Source organism: Coregonus clupeaformis, chromosome 25, assembly GCF_020615455.1.
Source record: "Coregonus clupeaformis isolate EN_2021a chromosome 25, ASM2061545v1, whole genome shotgun sequence".
NCBI classification, from domain to species: Eukaryota; Metazoa; Chordata; class Actinopteri; order Salmoniformes; family Salmonidae; genus Coregonus; species Coregonus clupeaformis.
The window spans coordinates 22,939,439-22,964,385 of NC_059216.1; the positions used below are offsets into that span (position 1 = coordinate 22,939,439).

General features: G+C 40.7%; 1 protein-coding gene across 11 annotated transcripts in view; it reads right to left on the minus strand.

Annotated features, from left to right (window-relative positions):
• LOC121539417 (transmembrane protein KIAA1109 homolog) overlaps window positions 1–24,947 on the minus strand; it is a 142,994-nt gene that overhangs the window by 104,339 nt on the left and 13,708 nt on the right. For all 11 annotated transcript variants that reach the window (XM_041847908.2, XM_041847901.2, XM_041847903.2 and 8 more), the window contains 18 exons: window positions 24,596–24,712; window positions 24,360–24,438; window positions 24,181–24,245; window positions 23,744–24,000; window positions 23,426–23,619; window positions 23,196–23,275; window positions 22,892–23,039; window positions 22,635–22,791; window positions 22,396–22,474; window positions 22,128–22,219; window positions 21,795–21,912; window positions 14,070–14,225; window positions 13,807–13,904; window positions 13,483–13,676; window positions 3,622–3,728; window positions 3,314–3,531; window positions 2,424–2,642; window positions 2,124–2,261 (listed from right to left, as the gene is read on the minus strand). In XM_041847908.2, coding sequence (XP_041703842.2) covers window positions 2,124–2,261; window positions 2,424–2,642; window positions 3,314–3,531; window positions 3,622–3,728; window positions 13,483–13,676; window positions 13,807–13,904; window positions 14,070–14,225; window positions 21,795–21,912; window positions 22,128–22,219; window positions 22,396–22,474; window positions 22,635–22,791; window positions 22,892–23,039; window positions 23,196–23,275; window positions 23,426–23,619; window positions 23,744–24,000; window positions 24,181–24,245; window positions 24,360–24,438; window positions 24,596–24,712 — 2,516 coding nt within the window. The remainder of the gene's footprint in view (window positions 1–2,123; window positions 2,262–2,423; window positions 2,643–3,313; window positions 3,532–3,621; window positions 3,729–13,482; window positions 13,677–13,806; window positions 13,905–14,069; window positions 14,226–21,794; window positions 21,913–22,127; window positions 22,220–22,395; window positions 22,475–22,634; window positions 22,792–22,891; window positions 23,040–23,195; window positions 23,276–23,425; window positions 23,620–23,743; window positions 24,001–24,180; window positions 24,246–24,359; window positions 24,439–24,595; window positions 24,713–24,947) is intronic.

Below are 24,947 nucleotides of genomic sequence, written 5' to 3' on the forward strand. Positions count from 1 at the left end.
AAAAGATTTAAGCAAATGGTCCCACATTTTTAGTAGTAGCATCTTGTGACTAGTTCATGTTGAAGAACATGGATAAGTAGCCTACATTTTAGCAAATTCAAAAATTGCGATTAATCACGATTACTGCCATTAAATCGATTCATTATTTTAATCGTATGACAGCGCTAGTAGTAATAATAAACTTGTTGGAGCCTAAAAACAGATATACAGTGCCTTCAGAAAATATTCAGACCCCTTGACTTTTTCACATTTTGTAACGTTACAGCCGTATTCTAAAATTGATTAAATAAAAAAAGTCCATCAATCTACACACAATACCCCGTTACAACAAAGCGAAAACAGGTTTACAGAAATACCTTATTTACACAAGTATTCAGACCCTTTGCTATGAGACTCGAAATTGAGCTCAGGTGCATCCTGTTTCCATTGATCATACTTGAGATGTCTCTACAACTTGATTGGAGTCCACCTGTGGTAAATTCAATTGATTGGACATGATTTGGAAAAGCACACACCTGTCTATATAAGGTCCCACAGTTGACAGTGCATGTCAGAGCAAAAACCAAGCCATGAGGTCAAAGGAATTGTCTGTTGAGCTCCGAGACAGGATTGTATCGAGGCACAGATCTGGGGAAGGGTACCAAAACATTTCTGCAGCATGGAAGGTCCCCAAGAACACAATGGCCTCCATCATTCTTAAATGGAAGAAGTTTGGAACCACCAAGACTCTTCCTAGAGCTGACCGCCCTGCCAAACTAAGCAATCAGGGGAGAAGGGCCTTGGTCAGGGAGGTGACCAAGAACCTGATGGTCACTCTGACAGAGCTCTAGAGTTCCTCTGTGGAGATGAGAGAACCTTCCAGAAGGACAACCATCTCTGCAGCACTCCACCAATCAGGCCTTTATGGTAGAGTGGCCAGACTGAAGCCACTCTTCAGTAAAAGGCATATGACAGCCCGTTATGAGTTTGCCAAAAGGCACCTAAAGACTCTCAGACCATGAGAAACAAGATTATCTGGTCTGATGAAACCAAGATTGAAGTCTTTGGCCTGAAGGCCAAGTGTCACGTCTGGAGGAAATCTGGCACCATCCCTACGGTGAAGCATGGTGGTGATAGCACTCAGGACCTCAGACTGGGGCGAAGGTTCACCTTCCAACAGGACAACTACCCTAAGCACACAGCCAAGACAGCGCAGGAGTGGCTTCTGGACAAGTCTCTGAAAATAGCTGTGCATCAACGCTCCCCATCCAACCTGACTGAGCTTGAGAGGATCTTCAGAGAAGAATGGGAGAAACTCCCTAAATACAGGTGTGCCAAGCTTGTAGCGTCATACCCAAGAACACTCGAGGCTGTAATCGCTGCCAAAGGTGCTTGAACAAAGTACTGAGTAAAGGGTCTGAATACTTGTATTTTTTTTAAATATAGATTACTAGCTACAATTTCTAAAAACCCGTTTTTGCTTTGTCATTATGGGGTATTGTGTGTAGATTGATGAGGAAACAATTAATCAATTTTAGAATATAGCTGTAATGTAACAAAATGTGGAAAAAGTCAAGGGGTCTGAATACTTTATGAAGGCACTGTACACGCATCACACAAACATACAGACATTATGCATCTATCATACATCCATCACATGCATACAATCTTGTGAAAGCACAAAACAACCTCTTAGAATTGCTATTTCCTGCAGTTTGACAGTCAAATGGTAGTATTGTGCGATGTGCATTGCTAAAGTGTATTTTTGATTCTTTGCAATTCAAATCTTCAGCCAGTTGATCCACATTCACTGTACTCTCAAAACATTGTGCCACATACCCACAACAAAAATGTTGCGGTATATTATCCTCAGCGGAACTCAGTTCTGCAGGTCATTGCATGAGGGAAGAGATTACCAATCAGGGCATTTCAGGTAAATCTCTAAGCTCTGAGGCTCCAGTAATAACAAACCCATGGCTACTGCTAAGCATACAATCATAAACCATGTTCTGCGCAATGTCTACATCAATCCAGTGCTTTTAAATCCTTGTGAACATGAACACGTGCACCCCTTGAAGTGAAAGGGGAGGGCTCTGGTATAAATGTATCCCGAATGCTCCTTCCATCGATTATGATTGACTCACCTGGTAGTTGTCACTGATGAAGATGTGAGCCGGGGAGAGCACAAGCTGGAGCATGGTCTCCTTGTAGCCCTTCTTCATCTCAAAACACAGCTTCTCTAGGAACCCAGAGGGGGCTTCAGGACTGTCGCTGCCACAGTGCTGTCCAGACACATGCGGAGAGAGAGTTAGAAGAATGGTTGGGTTAAGGGTTATCTCCAGCACTCGTACAACTGATACAAAGTGGTGCTGGTAGACCACATAATGTGTTAGTTGTTGATAAAGATTGCTGGTTGTTGCAGGGGTAGGTGGGGATGGACTTACCATGGGCAGGCGTCCGTGCACCTTGTAGAGGTTGATGAGGACGGTGATGTCCCAGGGGCGCAAGGCCAGGGGGTGGAGGGTGGCAGCATCCCTCCTGTCATCGTCCAGGCCCAGTGGAGACCAACCCAGGGTGGAGGAGGTGGACAGGGAGGACAGCACAGGGCTGGACACCGCCTCCTCAAAGTCTGTGTACATGTCGTCCTCACCAAAGTAGTTCTCCTACAGAAGGGGGAGAGGGATGTGTGGATGGTTAAATCTTGTGACTTTCGGCCTCCTGAGTGGTGTAGCGGTCTAAGGCACTGCAGTGCTTGAGGCGTCACTACAGACCAGGGTTTGATCCCAGGCTGTGTCGAAGCCGGCCGTGACCGTGAGACCCATGAGGCGACGCACAATTGGCCCAGCGTCGTCCGGGTTAGGGGAGGGTTTGGCCGGCCAGGATGTTCTTGTCCCATCGCGCTCTAGCAACTCCTGTGGCGGGCAGCGCGCATGCACGCTGACACAGTCGCCAATTGTACGGTGTTTCCTACGACACATTGGTGCGGCTGGCTTCCGGGTTAAGCGAGCAGTGTGTCAAGAAGCAGTGCGGCTTGGCAGGGTCGTGTTTCGGAGGACACATGGCTCTCAATCTTCGCCTCTCCCGAGTCCGTACAGGAGTTGCAGCGATGGGACAAGACTGTGACTACCAATTGGATATCACGAAATTGGGGAGAAAAAGGGGTAAAAGAAATTGTGACTTTTTCTAACCAAGGGGCTGAATCCTTGACTTGAAGCATGTACACATCACTCAAATGTTTTCCTCAAATCTCCCATCTACCCTCCCTAGGTTTTTTTTGGATGAGGTCTATGAGTCTGCACAGTTTTTGTGCTGTATGTTGTCTCCCTGACTGTACCTTGATGGAGACGAGGGCCTTGAGCAGGGGCCCGTAGAGGATGATCTGGGAGTCGGGGGACATCTCTATCTCCACATGGAGCCTGTCGGGGGGCAGCTCCGAGGGATCTGTGGTCACCCTGCTGTTGGGGGCAGAGCTGCGAGGCGGTGGCGGGTGGGGCACAGACGGGTGCTCAGGGGGGCGCAAGGACGACAACATGGCATCCTCCATCTCCGACACTGCAGGGACAGAGAAACACTTACGTATAAGTACAGAGCAGGAACATATAAACATTCAAATAAAGTTAAACATCTTAGGAATCTGCTCACAGGACTGCTTCAGCTGTTCGTCTGCCTTCTGGGGGTAGATGGGGTGCCAGGTGTAATCAATGATGAGCAGGAAGTTTGGGACAGTCCAACAGTCCACCCAGCCAGCCCTGGGGAACAAGGAACAAATGACATAGTGAAATGGTAATTGCATAGTAATAATGATTTACTTGTTTGTTTCTTTGGGATTCAATGAAACAAACACCACTTAGGGCTGTGGCGGTCATGACATTTTGTCAGACGGTTATTGTCATGCAAAAGACAGCTGGTCTCACAGTAATTGACCGTTAATTAACATAAACACGTTTAGCATCTCCAGGCCTCCAGCATACAAGCTGCTGATGCACGACTTTGGAACATCTACATTTCAAAAAGTCAACTAAATCAATTGAATATACACCATCACAATAACGCCATTATTTATTTTAGGCAGGTCTAAAGAAACATTATGATATGAAGAAAATGTCTTTCAGAAGAACAGAATATGAGTTGGCCTACTCTATGTTATCTGGCTATGCGCCATGCCATAGGCTGTAGGCTTGTTCATTTAGCAGACAAGATCTGCTTATAAGTCCCGTGCCATTATTTTATAGGGTGAGTATTGGCAAAGTGAGACACTTTCTGAAAATGTGCTTTCCGGAACACCTTACAGAATCATCCCATTGTCTTAACCCCCAACATGATACCATTCTAAATAGCTTAGGAACTCTACTACACTATACAAAATAAAAAATAAATAAATATTAAAAACAGGATGTATGACTTCGTCAAACACAAATTGTCCTGAGACCACATTTTTTCAATACTGGCAAAGTGGGACAGGTAATTATTTATTGTAAAGAAGGATAAATGAGAGAGTATGAGTCATTTCAATAGTTTAATGATAAACTTCAATTATTCATACAAATTAAATGTATTAAAACATTCTTTAGGTTTTTTGTGGAACATTTAGAATTATAATGTATTGTTATTAATATTATTATGAGGCTATTATTCGTATTATTATCATCATACTTTATTATAATTATATGATTTAGCCTATATGTAATTTTATAGCCTATAAATAAAATAAAAATGAACTTCATCTAGGCCTATCAACATTCTCAACACTATACTCCAGTGGACATTTTGTAGAATGAAACCAGAAAGACCTCACCCCTCAACAATTTCAATGACTGTTTTATTGTCAGAGTCAAATACAGCAAAATATACTTTTTTTAAATGTTGGTGAGGTAATATCTTTCTAAGTAAAATGCAGCTACGCTAGCAAGCTAGCTGATAGCAGATTTGAGGAAACAATGTAATTAAACATTTGATCCTATTTAGAAAATGTATTTCATAATCCCCAAAAATATTATTTTCTGCATTAAAATGGCCTAGAGGAGTGTCCCAGTTTGACAGTAGGGGATTGGCATACTGGGACACTGTCAAAATGTCAATATTATAAAAAGGTGAGTAGTAAGAATTTTGATTTACAATTACATCCCATTACAAAATATGTTGTAATGAAACACTGAATGTCCTTTCTTCGTTTTTTATAACCTTAACATTATTTACCTATGTAATTTTACTTACCATTATGCCTCTAGAGACGCGTCATTCATTACACAGGATGGCCATGCCCACAATGATGACCTCATGCCCATTTAACCCATTTTTTATCATCACATATGTAGTGTATGATGAATTATGACTTTGCTAATGTTTTCAAGTGGAACCTGAGAGGATGTTTATTCAGTGTTAGAGGGAGTAGTTTTAGGGTGACACACCATAGAACAGAGGAAGTCTGTTAGGTGTCCTCCTGGGATTGGTCTGTAGGGAACACCCATATCAGATTACATAGCATATATACCACAGTTGGGACAAAAGAGGTCAGAATAATCATATTAGAGATGGGGCGATTATTCTCTGGGTATCTGCAGGTATCTGTAAATCGACGCTGTAACCCTTTGTTATGAATAAACCTTATGATGAAAATACAGCGTCAGCGGGTCCTCCTTGTCAACACAGCATAATTAGCAACGTTTACTCTACACTACAAAATGGCGGCGAGGATTTGGAAGGTATTGCGTTTTTCCTCAGCGTTTCATTCATGGGCGCCGAGCTGACTCTGGCTCCAGAGGCAGATAAGGGTGAGTTTGTCACTACTTTGGGCTCTGGTCAGTTTGTGTGTCTGTGTGTGTGCGTTGAAAGAATGCACCGTTAAAGAACTTGCGTGTGTGCGTTGCTGATGTGCTGTGGGATAGGAGTCCGTTCTAAATTTGTTTGCGCTGGTAAACAACGCAAAAAGGGGGGAGTGTCTATAGAGATATTTTGCTTGAATGAAGTTCAAGAAGAATAGATTGAGAGGAATAAGGCCTAGGCATATGTGTGTAACTTAGAACCGCTGTGAATCTACGGAAACCCTCTTAAAGGAGGTGATCATTATGATGGGCCAAAAATCCTAATAACGCGTTAGGTGTAGTTAGGTAAGTCCAGGGGGCTTGAGGCTGTGGTATATATTTGATTGTATGTTACCGCTCAGCTTGTGGTTGACGAATCATTTGTTTGATGTGACCGCTCATTAAATTTCCGGCAGGACCTCGTGGTAGCAGAAATTTAGCAAACAAAGGAATTTTACGACACGGCGGAGGGAGAAATGCTAAACGTGGCCTGCTAATAGTGCTTCATGCTAATGCTAATGCTACATGCTAATGCTAATTTATTCATATATGCCAAATTTGATGCGTGCTTACGTTTGATATTTTTTCCTTGGGGGTCCATTGGAATGGGTCGAGCCTCCAAAACTGTGTTTAGTTAGCGTGGGTTTTGTGCCCTATGTTTTGTGAGCTCTGTTAAGTGTTATTGTTTGTCTATAAGGGGTAAAAGAGAGGAAATACAGCGGGACTGTTAACTTTCTGTTGCCTAGCTTGGAGAGAGCTGGGAGAGAGCTCCTTCCACTGTGAAATCGCAGTGATGTTTGAACTGCGCATGCGTGTGATTTTACGACACTAGAGTGACTTAGGGGTAAATATGCCACTCCTCTGCTACACTGTGCTGCGGGGAGACGCAGACGAACGAAGGAACAAAGAGAAGGGAACATTTAGAGGCTAATAGTGTATTCTGGTTGTTACATCGGCTGTTTGACGATGAAACTGTTTTCTTGAGACCTATTGAATTGATAAATGAGAGAGAGATGTTGACGGATTAAAAATAAAAATAATAAAATAAATAAAATAAATAAATGTTATTGAGCTATTTATATTATTCCTGAGTTAATTCGTAGCGCGAATGTGACTAGAGGAATATTGAATGGTTGTAATAACTCAGTGACTGCATAAACTACTAAATTCTTGTCTGTTTCTTTGTTCTTTTGTGATATGAGAGACGATAAGAGGAACGAGGAGAGAGAGAGAGAGAGCGGAAGTGCTGACGTGTACATCATGTGACAGGGTGTGAGTCTGCTGCAACGGACCAAAAATCAAGTCAAAAGATCAAGGCTAGTACTGTTTTATTTACAGAAACCTTGCCTTCCTATAAAGGATATGTTGTGATGTTATGACAATTTGACAAGGACTTGGCAAAAGACTGATCAATTGATGAAAATAAAAATTGCATTTTGGAGTTTTTGTGCATGAGTGGGTTTGATTAGAGTTGTGTGGGGGAATCAAGTACTGACATTATTCTGTAAAATTAGGATAATTAGGTGCTTATTAAGCAATGGGTTTATGAGTATTGTAGTGTTGTAGGATTAGAAGTCTTTATTTTTTGGATTGCTCTGAAGTTGACTACTTTCATTTAATTTCCTGATTGGATGTGGTAAGATTGCCACTAATCAATAATTTGGTAAAATAAAATGAATAGATAAATAAATTGATGAATAAATTAATTGATTAATTAATTAATTTGGGGAAGAAGAAAAAAAATAGAAAGAGAGAAAAAATAGGGAGGAAACTATAGGCTATATAGTCTAAAATAGAAATAATTTACAATAAAGGAATATCAAATAGTTGTTACAGGGGGGAAAAAGGACATAAGAACTATGAAAGTAATTACACCTGTTGATATAGTTGAAAATAGTAAACATTGCAATACCATTAACTAAAGGTTATCTGGAAAAGGGAATAAAAGTTGGCATGACATTGAACAAACATAGCCAGTGGAGGGAATTTTAACCCTGACGTCATCAACATGATGAAAGTGATTGAATAATAGAGAGAGGAGAAGCAGAGACGACCATAAAGATGAATCCAAAACTCCAAAAGAAAGAAAAAACCGAGATGTCTGGAAACTAAGAGAAGAATGAGGTTCGGAAAGATGAAGACAAAGATTAAGATTTGGAGATTAAAGGTGCTTTATGTTCAAGAGGATTTTATCCTACAATGATTAGTAAAGAAGAAATAGAAAGAAATATAGACTGAAGTGTATTATGCCTGGATAAGGGGAATAATTTAGAAGAGACAAAGAGAATTGGAACAACAACTCAAGAAGCTGAAGATACAGAAGAGGAAAAAACTGCTGAGAAAAGGATCCCAAGAATTGGAGGAGAAGAATACATTGAGGAAAGGAAAGAGAGAAAAAGTATACATTGATGGAAGATGATATTTCGAGGACAGAACTTAGAATATAAGCTTTTGAAGAATACTGATATGTCAACAACAAGAAAGAACAGGACCAAGAAACTCTCAGAAAACTTGATCAAATACAACTGGGGGGAGAAGAAGGAGGAGAAGAAAAGCTTTGGTTATGAAGAATCAGTGTGAACCAAATCAACAATCACTGCCATAGCTTCAACTGAACAAGGTCAAATGCAATTGTATCAGCCACAACTAGTGGTATAAGTTGTTTCATATCCATAGATAGTTTCTGGAAAGAGGGAATTTCAGAGGAAGATACAGGAGCAAGTGAAGATCATCTGGAGGACAGGTGAACCCTTAAAGGAGCAAGGATTCTAGGAGTGCCTAGAAGATCTGAAGGGGGGTGTCAGCTGGTAGCACCAATTAGGGAAAATATCCAACAATTGAAGTGAAAACAAAGGACTATGAGAAGTGATGGTGGATAGTGGAAAAGCTTTTATCTGTGTTCAGCCTGAAGAGGTTACACATCTCACTATGTAAAATTAACTAATTAGGATAGGGATTCGAGAGAGTAAAACAGCTGATTACTCTTAAGGAACCAATTGAGCTCTGCTATAAAAATCAAGAAAATTAAAATACCCATACTGGTATCAGAACATATACCTATTGCATTGTTGGGAAGAGAAGCATTGTGTAAGTTGAACTGTACAATAAGATGTACACCAGACGGCTGTCTGGTAGAAGATTTTAAAAGAGTAGGGTTTTTGGGAATCATATTTGCTTGAAAAGATTATATCATAGGAAGGAGACAATCTGTCTGAAAAATAATGTTAAAAGGGTGACTGTTTTTCTTGGTTACATTCCTACACCAAGAGATTTCAAACTAGGCTAAAAGATGCTCAATCGGTTGCCAAGTCTGTGTGTAAAGTAATCATAAGCAGGTGGGGACTTCCCGATCACATATTTTAAAATTGGAGGGAGAGGATTTTGTGAATAAATCAGTGAAATGTTTTTTTTTAAAGTTAGGAGAAAAAGTCAGATTAAAAAAGTTAGGAAAACTAGGGTTGAAGGAACTCTAGGACAGTAAGCTAAGTTTCAAAGTTAGTAGTAAGAGAGAGAGAACAGTGGTGAAGGGAAATTTAGAGTTTAGTGAGAAGATAGTTATGGTAGGAGTTTAGATCTGTTAGGAGCAGTTGCATTGAGAAAGTATGCGTTGCTGAATGATAAGAGAAGATTGAGGGTGATTGAGTATCTATATTTACAATTCCCAGCAGGAAGATCAAGGTAATTGTAAGTGTATTTTTTATAATGAAAAGTTTGAAAGTGAGGGATTAGAGTTAGGACTGAGAGTTAATGTAGTGACACTAGTGGTGATAGATGGAAATACAAGTAAAGAGTTCAAAGCTTTGGGGAAACTAGATGAAACAACAACAATGACATCAACACTTTAGTATATTATAACAATAGTGAGAAGCAATTTAACTATTTAAACATTGACAGTTATTAAAGCCATAACTATATCACATTTGATTACAAGGGAGCAAATAGCTCCAGCACCAATTTTAGAGGAAAAGACTGTTATTAGGGTTAGGATGGGTGATACAGCTCATTTTCCTTGTAGTTGTGGAAACATTTGTTTAGGCCTAGGTTTAAGTGTTATTGGTTAAATGAATTAACCTAGGTGAATTTGTTAGATAGGAAGGAAAATCAGTTAACAGCGCTTCATGAAGCATTGGAGAGGTAACCAGTGAAGGCTAAAAGCTGTTTTTGTTCTAATAAAACATATGATGGATAGGATGTTGTTACATGTTGAAGTTGAAGCTTCCATATGAGGTTTTTAAATTTTAAAATAGGGGAAGCAAAGGGAAAGAGATAAATCTGATTCTGAAAGAGAGAAGTTTCATAGTCTGGGAAGCCTACCATTGGAGGATAAGACTGAGAGAAGTGGGGATTTTCCCATGGTATGGTGTAAAATTTTGGGAAGATCACATAGATAATATTAACTATAATTTGAAGGGTTTTGCAAATGAAACGATAAGAGGGTTTAACCTTCTGTCAAGACTCAAAGGAGTATTGATAGATAGATTTCGGAGGTTTTAAAATTAGTGTGATTTTAGTATTTTGTTATGAATCAAAGGGGGGAATAGAATGTGATTCATTTATATTCATTTTATATATCATTTTTATATTCTTAGTTGATATTGATGTTTTAATTTGAATGTGTTGTTTTGCAAAAGATACTGTTTGGTCTTTTCTTTTCTTCCAGAAGCATATGGGGGAATATGTAGAGATTGAAATACTCAAACAAGGACAATATGAAGGGACTGGAGGAAATGGAACAAGGAAGGTGTGGAAAGGTTCCGATTCCATCATCGAAGATGCATTGGAAGTCGACACTGCTGAGGAGATGAAGTGTAGTGGACTACATTCCAGTGTCTGCAATGATATATAGACATATTTGCATGTGTAATACATAATTTGTGTCATATTCTTTCTGTATTAGGTATTAATTTTTGTAGAATGATATTTGCTGTTATTGGATACATGTGGGGATCTCAGATGTTTTTGTTTATTTCGTGAATGCTTAGGGACATGGAGTCTAGGCAGGGATAGAGAGGAATCCACAGTAGGGTCCGATGGGTCGACCAGCCTGAGTGTGGACATTTTGGATAGTATTTTGTTTGCTGAGGCTTTCATGTGTATTTAATTGCAACATAGTTTCAAATGCATTGATAAAGATGTATGAATTGATCTGGAGTACTTAAGTGGTTGCCTGGGGCAGAGGGGCCGTGAGAGAATTTTACTGTCTTGATTGATGGATGGATATTTGGAAAGAAGGCTGCCAGACAGGTTTTTCGCTCTCACACTCCATAGAGATTTGTTCATATTTCATAGAAATGTATTCACACTCCATAGAGATTTGTTCATATTTCATAGAAATGTATTCACACTCCATAGAGATTTGTTCATATTTCATAGTAATGTATTCACACTCCATAGAGATGTTTTCATGTTTCATAGAAAGGTATTTACACTCCATAGAATTTTTTTTTGGGTTTATTGTTAAAAAATACTCAATAAGAGAAATTGTTACTTGTCATAATCCTATTCTTTTTGTTTCGAGACTTTTAGTTAGTCTCGAAGGGGGGAATATGTAGTGTATGATGAATTATGACTTTGCTAATGTTTTCAAGTGGAACCTGAGAGGATGTTTATTCAGTGTTAGAGGGAGTAGTTTTAGGGTGACACACCATAGAACAGAGGAAGTCTGTTAGGTGTCCTCCTGGGATTGGTCTGTAGGGAACACCCATATCAGATTACATAGCATATATACCACAGTTGGGACAAAAGAGGTCAGAATAATCATATTAGAGATGGGGCGATTATTCTCCGGGTATCTGCAGGTATCTGTAAATCGACGCTGTAACCCTTTGTTATGAATAAACCTTATGATGAAAATACAGCGTCAGCGGGTCCTCCTTGTCAACACAGCATAATTAGCAATGTTTACTCGACACTACACATACTTCCTCACTAACACACAGGCATTGATTGTTGATTATGTTATTGTACACATTTAAAGATATCCATTACAAAGCTTAAGTGTCCCACTTTGCTAGGTGTCCCACTTAACCAATACTCACCCTGATATATGTTTTATAGTAAGAAGAATATAATTGAATATTTTTCCCGTTTCGGTGCGAGAGTAAGCGCATATGAAGTGGCTATGTTGAGCGTAAAAGTGATAATTTGAAACAGGTCCTATACACTAGATTGAGTTATTTGGCAACTTTAGTTGTGAATGATACAAACCTTAGAACGCCTTAGAAATCAAAATATAGATTGGCTGCATGACTATAGGCTATTGATGATTTGAGAAAGTCGCAAAAGAAAGCTTGCGCTCTGTTGCTTGCCTCAGGCTGCACACACTGTTCTCTCATGAAGTGATCATATTTTCACCCATCAGACTACTCTCAATGTAATCTTGTGTTCACTAATATGTACCATTTGTTTCGATTTAGAATGGCCCCTTATCAAATGGGCAAGAACAGGGGCAAGACAAAAAATACATGTCATCCGTATGTACTGGAATAGCGAACGGAGGCCACTTTCCCCCGGTACGTATTTCACTCATGTCGGGTAGGCTACTCCGGTAATTTCGCTGCCCAACAGGTGATATTTCGGCCAAACTCTGTATGCCATTGGCTCTTCAACCCTGTTCTTGCAGCTACCCAGTGCTTAATTTGGGAAACCAAGTGAAATCTGTTCCGGAACATCGATAGTAACATGTTTTTACAACGAAACATATTTCATTAAACTGTTGACAGCCCCCCCTCTGCGCGTTTGAGAAAGGAATGAAGGAGAGAGTGGAGGAGATGGAAACTCACGGTGGTGAGATATTCTGCAGCTAAAAGGTAATGCGTCAGCCTATTAATTATGAAAATATTTAAAAAATGCCCTATTACTAGGCTATTCAAAATCAAATACAATTTCACTATAATTGTAGGTTAAATCTGAATATGTTTAATTTAGGCTAATAATGTATAATGTATAATGGCACAATCATTATTTTAATTCAGGTTATTTTTTCGGGCTTGGGCTCATATATAGGCCTATATTGTGGTCCTCTGTAGCTCAGCTGGTAGAGCACGGCGCTTGTAACGCCAAGGTAGTGGGTTCGATCCCCGGGACCACCCATACACAAAAAATGTATGCACGCATGACTGTAAGTCGCTTTGGATAAAAGCGTCTGCTAAATGGCATATTATTATTATTATTATTATATTTATGCATAAGCTCTATGCATATGGTTATTTTGAATTAATCATCATGTCCATTTTGTTGTGTTAGGCTTTGAAACAACATCCACAATGACCATGTTTTCCACTCAGTTTCAACCTGTTGTTGAACTTCTTTCTTCAAATTGATCAATCACAGTGAGGTGAGTTTTAAAAGCACATACTGTTTTGATAAGTGTTTGATGTGATTTTCGATTGCATTTGCATTGATGTCAGAGTGGTTAGAGGGACAATAGAGCCCTGAGTATGAGGCCATTAGTGACCTGATGATCGTTAGCGAGTTGGGTACTATTTTTGCATGTCCAAAGTGCATAAGAGGAGATTACCGTGACTCAATGGTCACGTAGAATTTTACTGCGGTCATTACTCACGACTGCCGGTGTGGCGGTAATACGGTCACAGTAACAGCCCTAGCACCACTACCACACAGTTTCCTAGTAAATGCTGGCTAAATAGGGGTAAATACTGGTGGAATACCGTTAATTAAAGTGTTAGTGGGTCTGACTCACTCTGCATGGGTAATGTTCCTCCAGCCGGACTTGTTGAGTTTGGGAGGGCCGCCATGGCTCTGGCCCTGGCTCTCCCCAGGAATGCACATGTCAGGGGGCAACTTGCTGTTCTGGTAGTCCTTGGCCAGGGTGAGCAGTGGGTACCTGCTGGGGTGGCAGTCTGGCAGAGAGAGCCGCAAGTCTGTGTCTTCAGCCTGGGGTTAACACAGACACAGACTTACACATGCCCACATCGGGAAGCACATCGGAAAGTACTGTAAGGGTATTCCATACATTAAATGATCTGAAAATCATGAAAAATCCCATCTGCTTTTAGCTACTCACCCTCAGACAGAACCTTGTATTACAGATGGTAGGGACATACTCATTAAAAGGCAATGTGAAATCAATGTTCAGAGTCTCCCCACAAGCAGCCAGATACACTGAAAGACAAAAGGGATAATATCAGTCAAAAGTTACTCATTTCGATCCTTTATGTGCATCAAAAGTGCACCCAAACTGTATAAGTTCACTACATACAATTTGTTTAGTTTACTCCTTGCGAATTGATGAGTTTGTTCATCATTTAATTCCAACAGCTGTCTCACCATTCTCCTGTTGCTTAGTGGAGCAGTCGATCCAGTTGTGCTGGTTGGCAGCCCAGAGCATCTCAAACTGGTGGAAAACAACCTTGAACTTCCAGGCGTAAGGGACAAAAGAGTAGATATCTGGGGCGCTGTCGCTGGCCCAGTCCCCAATCAGGTCTAGAGATGGACAGGAGTGAACCAAAGAATGATGTTTGGAGTCTACATTCAGTATCGTTTGATTCAGTATAATATCTGTGTACATCACATTTGTCTATAGGACAATTCCATGCCAGCGTAGACCAATAATATTTTTGATATCTCCGATTACTCTAGCAATTTTCATATAAACTTAATTGGGAGGAAGGATGTTTGGCATGGTTTTTACATTTGTATAAAAAAATCATGATGAAAGTGGCCATTTTATGCCCTTTTTAGGTGCTAGTGCTATGAAAAAGTATTTGCCCCCTTTCTAATTTTCTCTACTTTTGCATATTTGTGATCCTGAATGTTATCAGATCTTCAACCAAAACCTAATATTAGATAAAGGGAACATAAGTGAACAAATAACACAACAATTACATATTTATTTCATAAACAAAAGTTATGCAACACCCAATTCTCCTGTGTGAAAAAGTAATTGCCCCCTTACACTCAATAACTGGTTGTGCCACCTTTAGCTGCAATGACTCCAACCAAATGCTTCCTGTAGTTCCTCTCACGTCGCTGTGGAGGAATTTTGGCCCACTCTTCCATGCAGAACTGCTTTAACTCAGTGACGTGTGGGTTTTCAAGCATGAACTGCTCGTTTCAAGTCCTGCCACAACATCTCAATTGGGATTAGGTCTGGACTTTGACTAGGCCATTCCAAAACTTCAAATTTGTTGCTTTTTAGCAATTTTCATGTAGACTTGATTGTGTGTTTTGGATCATTGTCTTGCTGCATGACCCAGCTGCGCTTCAGCTTCAGCTCACAGACGGATGGTCTGACATTCTCCTGTAGAATTCTCTGATACAGAGCAGAATTCATGGTTCCTTCTATTGAGGCAAGTCGTCCAGGTCCTGAGGCAGCAAAGCATCCCCAAACCATCACACCACCACCACCATGCTTGACCTTTGGTATGATGTTCTTACTGTGGAATGCAGTGTTTGGTTTTCGCCAGGCATAATGGGACCCATCTCGTCCAAAAAGTTGACTCAAGTTTGCCAAAAAGCACCTGGATGATCATCAAGACTCTTGGAAGAACGTTCTATGGACAGATGATTCAAAAGTATAACTTTTTGGACGACATGGTTCCAGTAATGCCTGGCGAAAACCAAACTCTGCATTCCACAGTAAGAACATCATACCAAAGGTCAAGCATGGTGGTGGTGGTGTGATGGTTTGGGGATGCTTTGCTGCCTCAGGACCTGGACGACTACTTTCTCACACAGGGGAATTGGGTGTTGCATAACTTTGTTTATGAAATAAATATGTAATTGTTGTGTTATTTGTTCACTTATGTTCCCTTTATCTAATATTAGGTTTTGGTTGAAGATCTGATAACATTCAGTATCACAAATATGTAAAAGTAGAGAAAATTAGAAAGGGGGCAAATACTTTTTCATAGCACAGTATGCCTACTGTATCATGCTCTGTAAACCGTGCATGATACAGACGTCATCTTGGTGTCATTATACTCCTTATAGTGTGCTCTAAAATATGGAGTATGTCTTGATCCTGAAATAAAATGTTTCACATTCATTTATCCAACATAACAAATATTCATATTTTAAAACTACCCTTTTAGATGTTGTTTATTTTAAGACATTGTTTGGAACAATATAATCTACAAGTACATCACATTTCCAGAGTGTGCTCTTTCCTAATTCTGAAGGTATGATCAATTGATGAGCACCACCAACACAGTGAATGGGAAAATGGATTCAACAGGGAACTACCACTGCTGGTGACATGCTGAATGTGCAATCCTAAAGGAGGGCTGTGATTGGTTAATGACCTATAAATGTCAATTTCTATGTATAAAATGGGTCATATCATTAAAGGGAAACTTCACCGCTAGACACTATTTGGGGTGTTTTTTCAGTCTCCCTACATAATTATGGGTGATGAGAGGGTGTTTTAGACATAATTATGCACTATAGCTGTATTTTTTTTATGTTCTCGCCGGGAGAGTTCATCCAACAACATCATTGGTTGATTGAGCCTGCTATCTGATCTAAAAATGAATGGAGTCATGTTTGTAGCAATTATTGTGGCCTTTGTGTTTCACCGATTGCACAATCACACGAGTAGATATGATTGTCCTTGTTCAATAGAGCAATTGGACTTCTCTCAACAATGTTCCTATCTGCTAGGACATTGCAGGATATCTAGGTTGACAAATTTTCCCTGGCTTTGTAAAGACTACAGCCTGACGGGAGCCATACTTCCTTGTTCCCATCCTCGAGGCAGGCTTTTCAAAACAGGGACGGTACTAGCCAAGACAACGCAGGAGTGGCTTCAGGACAAGTCTCTGAATGTCCTTGAGTGGCCCAGCCAGAGCCCTGACTTGGACCCGACTGAACATCTCCGAGACCTGAAAAAGGCTGTGCAGCAACACTCCCCATCCAACCTGACAAAGCTTGAGAGGATCTGCAGAGAAGAATGCGAGAAACTCTCCAAATACAGGTGTGCCAAGCTTGTAGCATCATACCCAAGAACACTCGAGGTTGTAATCGCTGCCAAAGGTCCTTCAACAAAGTACTGCGTAAAGAGTCTGAATACCTATGTAATTGTGATATTTTATTATTTTTATAAATTTGCAAACATTAAAAAAAAACGGTTTTTGCTTTAATATAATGGGTATTGTGTGTAGATTGATGGGGGGGACAATGTAATACATTTTAGAATAGGCTGTAACGTAACAAAATCTGGAAAAAGTCAACGGGTCTGAATACTTTCCGAATGCACTGTACATATCAGTTTGCAAACAATGTAAAAACTCATTTATTGAGTGAATAAAGCTGCATACAAACATGGTCTATTCCTTGCTTTCTTGAGTAAGGCAGCTCCAAAATGCAGGTGTTTCAGCCTAGCTCAGTGCTTTCTGTGGTGGAGGGGCAGCTAGCGGAAAATACAGAGCATAGGCGTTGGTAATCTTCTCTAGTTCTGCCGTGATTGGCTCAGTGTTCTGTCACTCATGGGGGCACTACGTCACCACATAATCTACAGGGAGAGCTAGGCAGTTCAAGCCCCCTTGGGTGCTGCCATAGATTTACATTGGAAGTACCCATCCAAGAAGGCTCAAGGTCATTGACCACAGATAAAATGACATCAAATGAAGTTATATCTACCGTAGATTTGATTGGACAGATCATGTCAACATCATACATTCAAAATCTTAGCTAGCAAGCAGTCATCATCAAGAATCACGTCGACAATCTACTGGAAAATCCTTTTCAATCCTTGTCATATGAAGATAAATTATAGATAAAACGTATCGGTGCTCATCGGTCATTGGACATAAACAAGTCAGAAATCGCAAATTCAACAATGAGTGGTTTGGAAGGAATAAGTGGCTAACTGCAAGCGTTGCAAAGCAATCACTATTTTGCTTCCCCTGCCTGCTATTTGGTGGAGAGGGTGTGTGCTCCAAGTCTGGGTTTAAGGATTTAAAACATCAGTCTGAAAGGGTCTCTTTTCCAAGCTTAAAAGGATAAACATTCACACGCAACACCATGGGACAGAAAAGGTTGAATACATTTGCCATGCTGTCAATCCAGCATGACTTCTGCTGCGTTCAAGACATCTGGGAACTCGGAAAAGAACTAGCTCCGACTGGGAAAATAAGTTTTGAACGGTCAACCAACTCGGAATTCCAAGTTGGGAATTCGGGTCTCTTTCTAGAGCTCTGACCTGAAGATAACTGACGTCATGATTTGACTTTGTTTTTTTCCAGAGTTCCGAGTTGTCTTGAAAGCACCATAAATCCAGAGAATGCCAGACATAGATTAAAAAGTTTGATGACAAAATATGCCCACAAGGACCGCCAACTTCCTGTTCAAGTGAGCACAGCACAACAGTGAGTCCAAAAATGTATTGTATACATTGTGTAATATGCCAGGGAGATACAGTGGGGGAAAAAAGTATTTAGTCAGCCACCAATTGTGCAAGTTCTCCCACTTAAAAAGATGAGAGAGGCCTGTAATTTCCGTCATAGGTACATTCCTCCATACAGATCTCCTCTAGAGCAGTGATGTTTTGGGGCTGTCGCTGGGCAACACGGACTTTCAACTCCCTCCAAAGATTTTCTATGGGGTTGAGATCTGGAGACTGGCTAGGCCACTCCAGGACCTTGAAATGCTGACTGTCGCTGTACATTTCAAAAGTGCTGAACAAAGTTATATTGACTATGTCCATCTTGGCTCGCTCATTATTATCTTAATCCACTCATCATCCCCTTATGCCATAGTTTGTGCATCTCAATTGTTATAGGCCTATTGCTTATATAGGTCTATCTCATTAGTATCTTATTCATCATTTTAGGCAATGTTGGAATTATTTCATTGTTTTTCTTACTTTGTGTATTATAATTAGCTCATGTGCTTTTCTTGACGAGGAGGAGATACTATATCATGTTGTTGGGACTGCAACCATGTTTGCCAGTGACAGTCTATTCCCATTCAAATATTTGTTTTCAACATAAAGTTCAGTAATAGACCCATGTAATTCCAGTTGATATTGCGAGTGTTGTTTGGTTTGTGCAATGCGCTGTCTGTGCGTCGGTAAGTTGTATATAAAAGTGGATCCTCTTTATTGTATTTTCCTTCCTTTTTAGACCACATAGGACTAATACAATTCTTCAAATGGTAGGCTAACCGAGTGTGTCTCGCTTTCGCTCCTTAAAGAAGAGTGAAGTTAAAGCCTCAACATCTTGCTGTTTATCTGAAAAGTGATGAACGGATAGTTCTACCTCCTCGCAGCTCGTTTGCTTGCACTTGCTTATACTTAGAGCTAAGTGTTAATGACATAAGAATAAACATGAATTTACTGAACATAAATGTAATAATGTTTGTGTATGGTTCAAAAGTCAAATCCCATTTTGGCGTTCGTTATTATTGAAGGAGAATGTGGTTCTTATCGACTTACACAAATCCACAAGGAGTCAGTAGTAACCACATTTGTCTAAGCAAGTCAGCCATATCAGCTAAGGTTTTTAAAAAGGCAGTAAATGAGGCTGAATGAACTGTTTCGCTGCCAGACAAGGCTCCGCTGATAGCCAGGTGTAGCGGTGGTAAGGATTCACTCCATGGTGCTGAAAAGAAAGCTCTGCTGTTGGGACAGCTTTATGTAGGCCCTAAGAGTTTGTGGGCACCGTTTTTGTTACCGTTATAGTGCAATTAATGTATTGTTTGGTGTAGTGGCTTTGCTGGCATGCATAAAACTTCAAAAAATGCCCCACCAAGATTTACATGCTAAAATCACCACTGACAACAGCTAGCAATATCTATACCACAATGCAGTTGTGAGCATACTAGGCATTCTATATCATACTACAAAATCAGTCTAACTGAATATGAATGTTGTGTTGGTTGAATGTTCCAGGCAGTTTCCAGAATCTTCTTCAGCTGGTGAACCTCTTCTTGCTTCGACCTCTCGCAGAAGATTTGTTTGTACTGCAAGTCTCCTGGAAAGACATGAAGACTTATCATGAGGATGTGTAAAACATGAAGACTGATCATGAGGATGTGTAATCATACAATAAACCATGTTCATCTGTAAACAAATATGAGCACAGTAGACTGTTATGTGTTTTGCTTGACTTGTAGACAGTCTTGTTGTGTATAAGCACCTTGCTGTTGAGTAGACAAGCTAGAAGAATATATCAACAGCCCCTCTCCCCCATGCCAAAGAACTGACTGCAAGGGTGTGAAAAGTTTGAGGAGCACTTGTCTTGTAGACATTTTAGTGTATTGGTGACTTTGATTTCTCAAGAGGTTATTGTGCTTTTATAAATACCTTTGGCTGTTCTGGCTGGTTTCAAAGTCAGATGATGTTGATCTTGAGTTTATTCCAGGCTGAAAGCTTTCATCTAATGGGTCTATAGGTTCTGTACTACTAAAGCTGGTGTCAAAGTCCCCTGTAGCTCAGTTGGTAGAGCATGGCGCTTGCAACGCCAGGGTTGTGGGTTCGTTTCCCACGGGGGCCAGTATGAAAATGTATGCACTCACTAACTGTAAGTTGCTCTGGATAAGAGCGTCTGCTAAATGACTAAAATGTAAATGTAAAGTTATCATCATCAGCAGCAGGGTTAGTCTGTAGGACACACAGTAGTCAGTGATTAGCCAACATTTTACTACTTTCCCCCATCAATACCCACTCAAAACAACGTACTATATCCACCCACCCCCCTCATGTCAATAGATCATGCATACTAACCTTTACACACACACACACACACACTACCCACCACCAACAGACACCAGTCAGTCACCCACACCATCCCCTCCATACTAATACCTCCTTTTCTCAAATTTAGACTTCACGCCTTGCATGAACAATCAAATAAGCCTCCATAATACAGAGAACTACAGTAGAAGTTGTAGCCTACTTGTAAACCCACCAACTATGACAACAAGACACAGACCATGTTTATGCCTAGCTCCAGTATATTTATTTGCTCATCATGGAGTCATGGAAAGATTTAAGTTAGATTTTAGGAGACTTACACTAGTTCCTGGTGCTGAGCTTGATGTTGATACCTATGCAGATGTTGATGGGATCGGATTCTCTAAATAGAACACATTCACTTCAGCCTCTGCAGTAGTTAGTTATCTAGATAACGGTTAGCTTACATAACCTAAGGAAGCTAACGTTAGCTTGCAAAGTTAAATCACATTGGCAGATAGCAGTTGCCTAATTACATTGATATGCTTTGGAATATCTAGCCAGCGTATTATGATAGCTAGCTAGCTATATTTTGGTTTAGATAAACACTTTTGTTCGCTAACTAGGTAGCTAGGTAACGTTAACGTTAGCTACGTTACCTCAGCTTGACTTCTGTTTGCATAGCTCCCTCTTTGAAGTGAAGAGGAAAATCGATAGAATAGGATCACTTTTCAACGTTCGACGACATGGCAACCCCATCAGTTGAGACTTAAGTTCCGTAAGAAGTCCTCTGGCTGAAAGTGCTGGCTACAAACAGACATTTCATATTTCTCACACCTCCACGGTGCGGTCCTGGACATCCTGAAATCGCTAGGAATTCTGGATATTGTGGTTTGCTTACAACCAAACAATGTAGCTGGCCCGTTTCTACCGGTGAGATGCAAAAACGATCGTATTTGCGTGTAGTGAGGAAATTCTAAATGTTTATTACACATATGATATGTTAATACATATTAATGGACATATATATAGTGAAATAGAGCAGTGGTGAAATTTCCCTTTAAAAGTACCAGAGAAAATTTGTATTTCAGAATCTAGACATACTCCATATTTGAGAGAACAATGACACCAAGATGTTGTCTGTATCATGTACGGTTCACAGATCATAGGGTCGTACAGGAGGCATGTATAGGTCTAAAAAGAGTGTAAAATGGCCACTTGTAAAAAGCATGTTACAAATGTAAAAAGCATGTCAAACATCCTTGCTCCCAATGAAGTTAACTATGTGAGAATTGCCCGAAAAATCTCAGATACCACAAATATTTTCGGACTAAGCTGGCGTGGAATCGCCCTATAGACAGATTGAGAGAAGGTCTTACCTGTGAAGAAGTTCTTCTGGGCATAAATGAAGTGATAGGTGGCCTTGTACACCTCTATCTCACAGTTCCAGGACTGGGGCATGTTCCACACACTGGGATAGCTGGCAATCACATGGAACTAAGGGCAGAAGAGAGAGAGGCAACAATCATGTTAACACGCTTTCATGTTCACAAGGAGGTGCACTAACCTGATTCAACTCATCAAGGGCTTGGTAATTAACTTGTACACAGTTGTTTTAATTCAATCACTCAGTAAGAAACATGTATTGGAAACTCTGGATATGGCTTGTGGCTGAATAGGACCCCTGCAGATTCCTACTGTGCTGTACTTACAGCCAGCATCTCAGCCTCCAGCAGAGTCCTGTACTGCATGCTGGTGGTGGTGTCAACATGGAGCAGCTGGCCTTTGATGGTGGGAGAGTAGCCTGGGGAGAGAGGATAAAATGAATGCTCACAGTCCAAGTTTGGTGATGGTAATATTGAGTGAGTCATGATTACTGCATGATTTCATGGCATCACACCTCCGTCTTACCCTGTAACCATAGACTTAAAGACATCCACTTTCTTCTAACCTCAGTTCTTTTCTCACTGTCCCACTCACCAGTCTCCCCCACAGTCATGGGGATGTTCACTTCCAGATAAGAGCCTGCTCCGACATTCACATGGATGGCATTGGTTTCCTAAGAGCAGAAAAATCAAGAGCACATAGAAAGAAACACATGATCACATTGTGAAATGGATTATAACAATGATCTAATACATGGAGCTTTTAACAAAATAAGAGACAGAATAGAAGAGGAGAGAAACAGAGACAGGGTGAGAAGCCTGCTCTCCTGGTACCCTGTTTTTGGTGAAGAGCAGGTCTATGGTGGCGTCTGCGATGATGTTCATGCGGAGTTCAAAGGCCAGAATCTGTCTGAGTTTGCCGGGCTGAGCCACCTCCGTAACACCCATGGACTGGTAGTCTGCCGGGAGGAAGAACTTCCACAGGCAATCCCTGCATACAGAAATATAAACCTTAGTCATTCTATTGTTATGGTCTCTGGTTAACAGCGAATGATGTATTATGTATAGTAGTATTGTGTGTGTGTACGTACCTCTGCCTGTCCGCCCAGGGCCCGTAGTTGAAGTCAGTTCCTTTCCCACAGACAATGTCCAGACCCCAGCAGGGAGGCAGATCCTGCAGTTTGGTTCCTTCTCCACATAGCTCTGGATCCCCACTCTCTTGCTCCTCTGGGACCAGGCCTGATAACACACACACAGTCAAACATAAATAGTAATACCTAAACTTAAGAACATTCATAAAACCATGTCAAACCCAAATCCATATAGAAACAGTGCCAATACACCCATATCTTAAACGAGTCATCATGACCAGAGTTCTACATAATATGGTCGTACCTGGTTCATCCTGGTAATAGTAGATGTCCACATCATTGGACTGCATGACCACAAACCCTTCTCCCATCAGTCTGGGTGGCCTATAGAGGAGAACACAGAATCTCAGAAGACTGCTATACCATTATTAATGTGGTTCCTAAGATGTTAAACACTTCTCGTTTTGCATGCCCGTGTATTGGGGTCAGGGGTTAACTGTTCGGGATTAGGCCTAAGGTCAAAGGTCAACTCACTCATCGTTCTGCATGCCCAGGTAGCGTGGGCTGGGTACTAGCATGACGCGGACATTCTCCAGAGAGCCCTTGACAATGTGCATGTACTGGTCTAGGTGGCTGGAGGGGGGCTTGGTGGCATAAGTTAGGAAGGCATCCTCAAAGTTCACACATATCGTCTGGGGGAGGTGGTGGTTCCCGAATGCCAAGCGACCCTGGAGAAATACACACAATGAGGTAATGATGAGAATTATACATGTGCACGTTCATAGAACTTAACTATTGACTAGTGTGTGTGGGAGTGATGTCTCATATGTAGTTAAACTAAAAGCAACTGACAGTGCTGATGTTGACTTTGATGACGGGGATGAGGGATCTCCAAGATGACGACGGGTCTGGAGTCTCTGCTTTGATGTTAACACTGTCCAGGCTCTTTTCTCGTTCCTCTCTTTCTCTCTCCTCGTCATTTTTGGTCGGTATGAGGGTGGGGTCCAACCCGAAGGTCTCCTCTAGCCGTGCATAGAGGTCTGTCCGGTTGTAAACGTGGAACTCAAATCCATTAACGGTCACGTAGAGCCTGGTCTCAGCCTTGGGGTCTGGAGAAGACAAGAACAAGGTCGTCTGTAACTTTGACCTGATGGTCAAGAAACATGGAGAAGACTACTCCTGAGTACAAGCTATTTGAGTTTCCTGCGGCCTCCCGCCAAACCGACACCTATAGACTTGTTACCCATTTCCAAATCCAAACCATAATGTCTCCCCTACAGTCCACTCACCATGCTGTTTCTGCTTAGGGTTATACATTTTCCACCAACGGAATATAAGGAAACCATCTTGTATTCTGTAACACAAAATAAATTAAAAGTATAATAAAATAGTATTAGAATATAAGCATGTATTGTATAGAGAGTAGAATAAAAAACATAACACAATATAATAGTGTAAAAGTAAGCACCTAATGGACATGTCTTCGTTGATGAAGTACACATCCCTGAACATGACCTTCCCCGACAGCACCGAGAAAGAGAAGGAGCCTGTGGAGAAAGGACAGACAGTGAGTTTCAGACACGCTAACAGATTATTCACACTGAATTCCATAAATAGGGCAACTGGGAGCCAAGTCTGCGTCTACAAGTCTCAGGCAAGGTTCATCATCACGTCTGCAAGCTTCATTTCATTGTTTGCACTCACCGATGTGAATGTAGCCATTCTTGCAGAGTCTGTTGATGATGAGGGTTAAGATGAGGCCGATGTTGCGGGAGTTGTAGTAGGTAAGGTAGATGATCCATCCACAGGACAGAATGGTGGCTGGAAGAGAAAACAATATTTCCTCATCAATCTACACACAATACCCCATAATGAAAAAGCAAAAACAGGTTTTTAGAAATGTTTGCAAATGTATTAAAAATAAAAACAGAACTACCTTATTTACATAAGTATTCAGACTCTTTGATATGAGACTCAACATTTAGCTCAGGCGCATCCTGTTTCCATTGATCATACTTGAGATGTTTCTACAACTTGATTAGTCCACCTGTGGTAA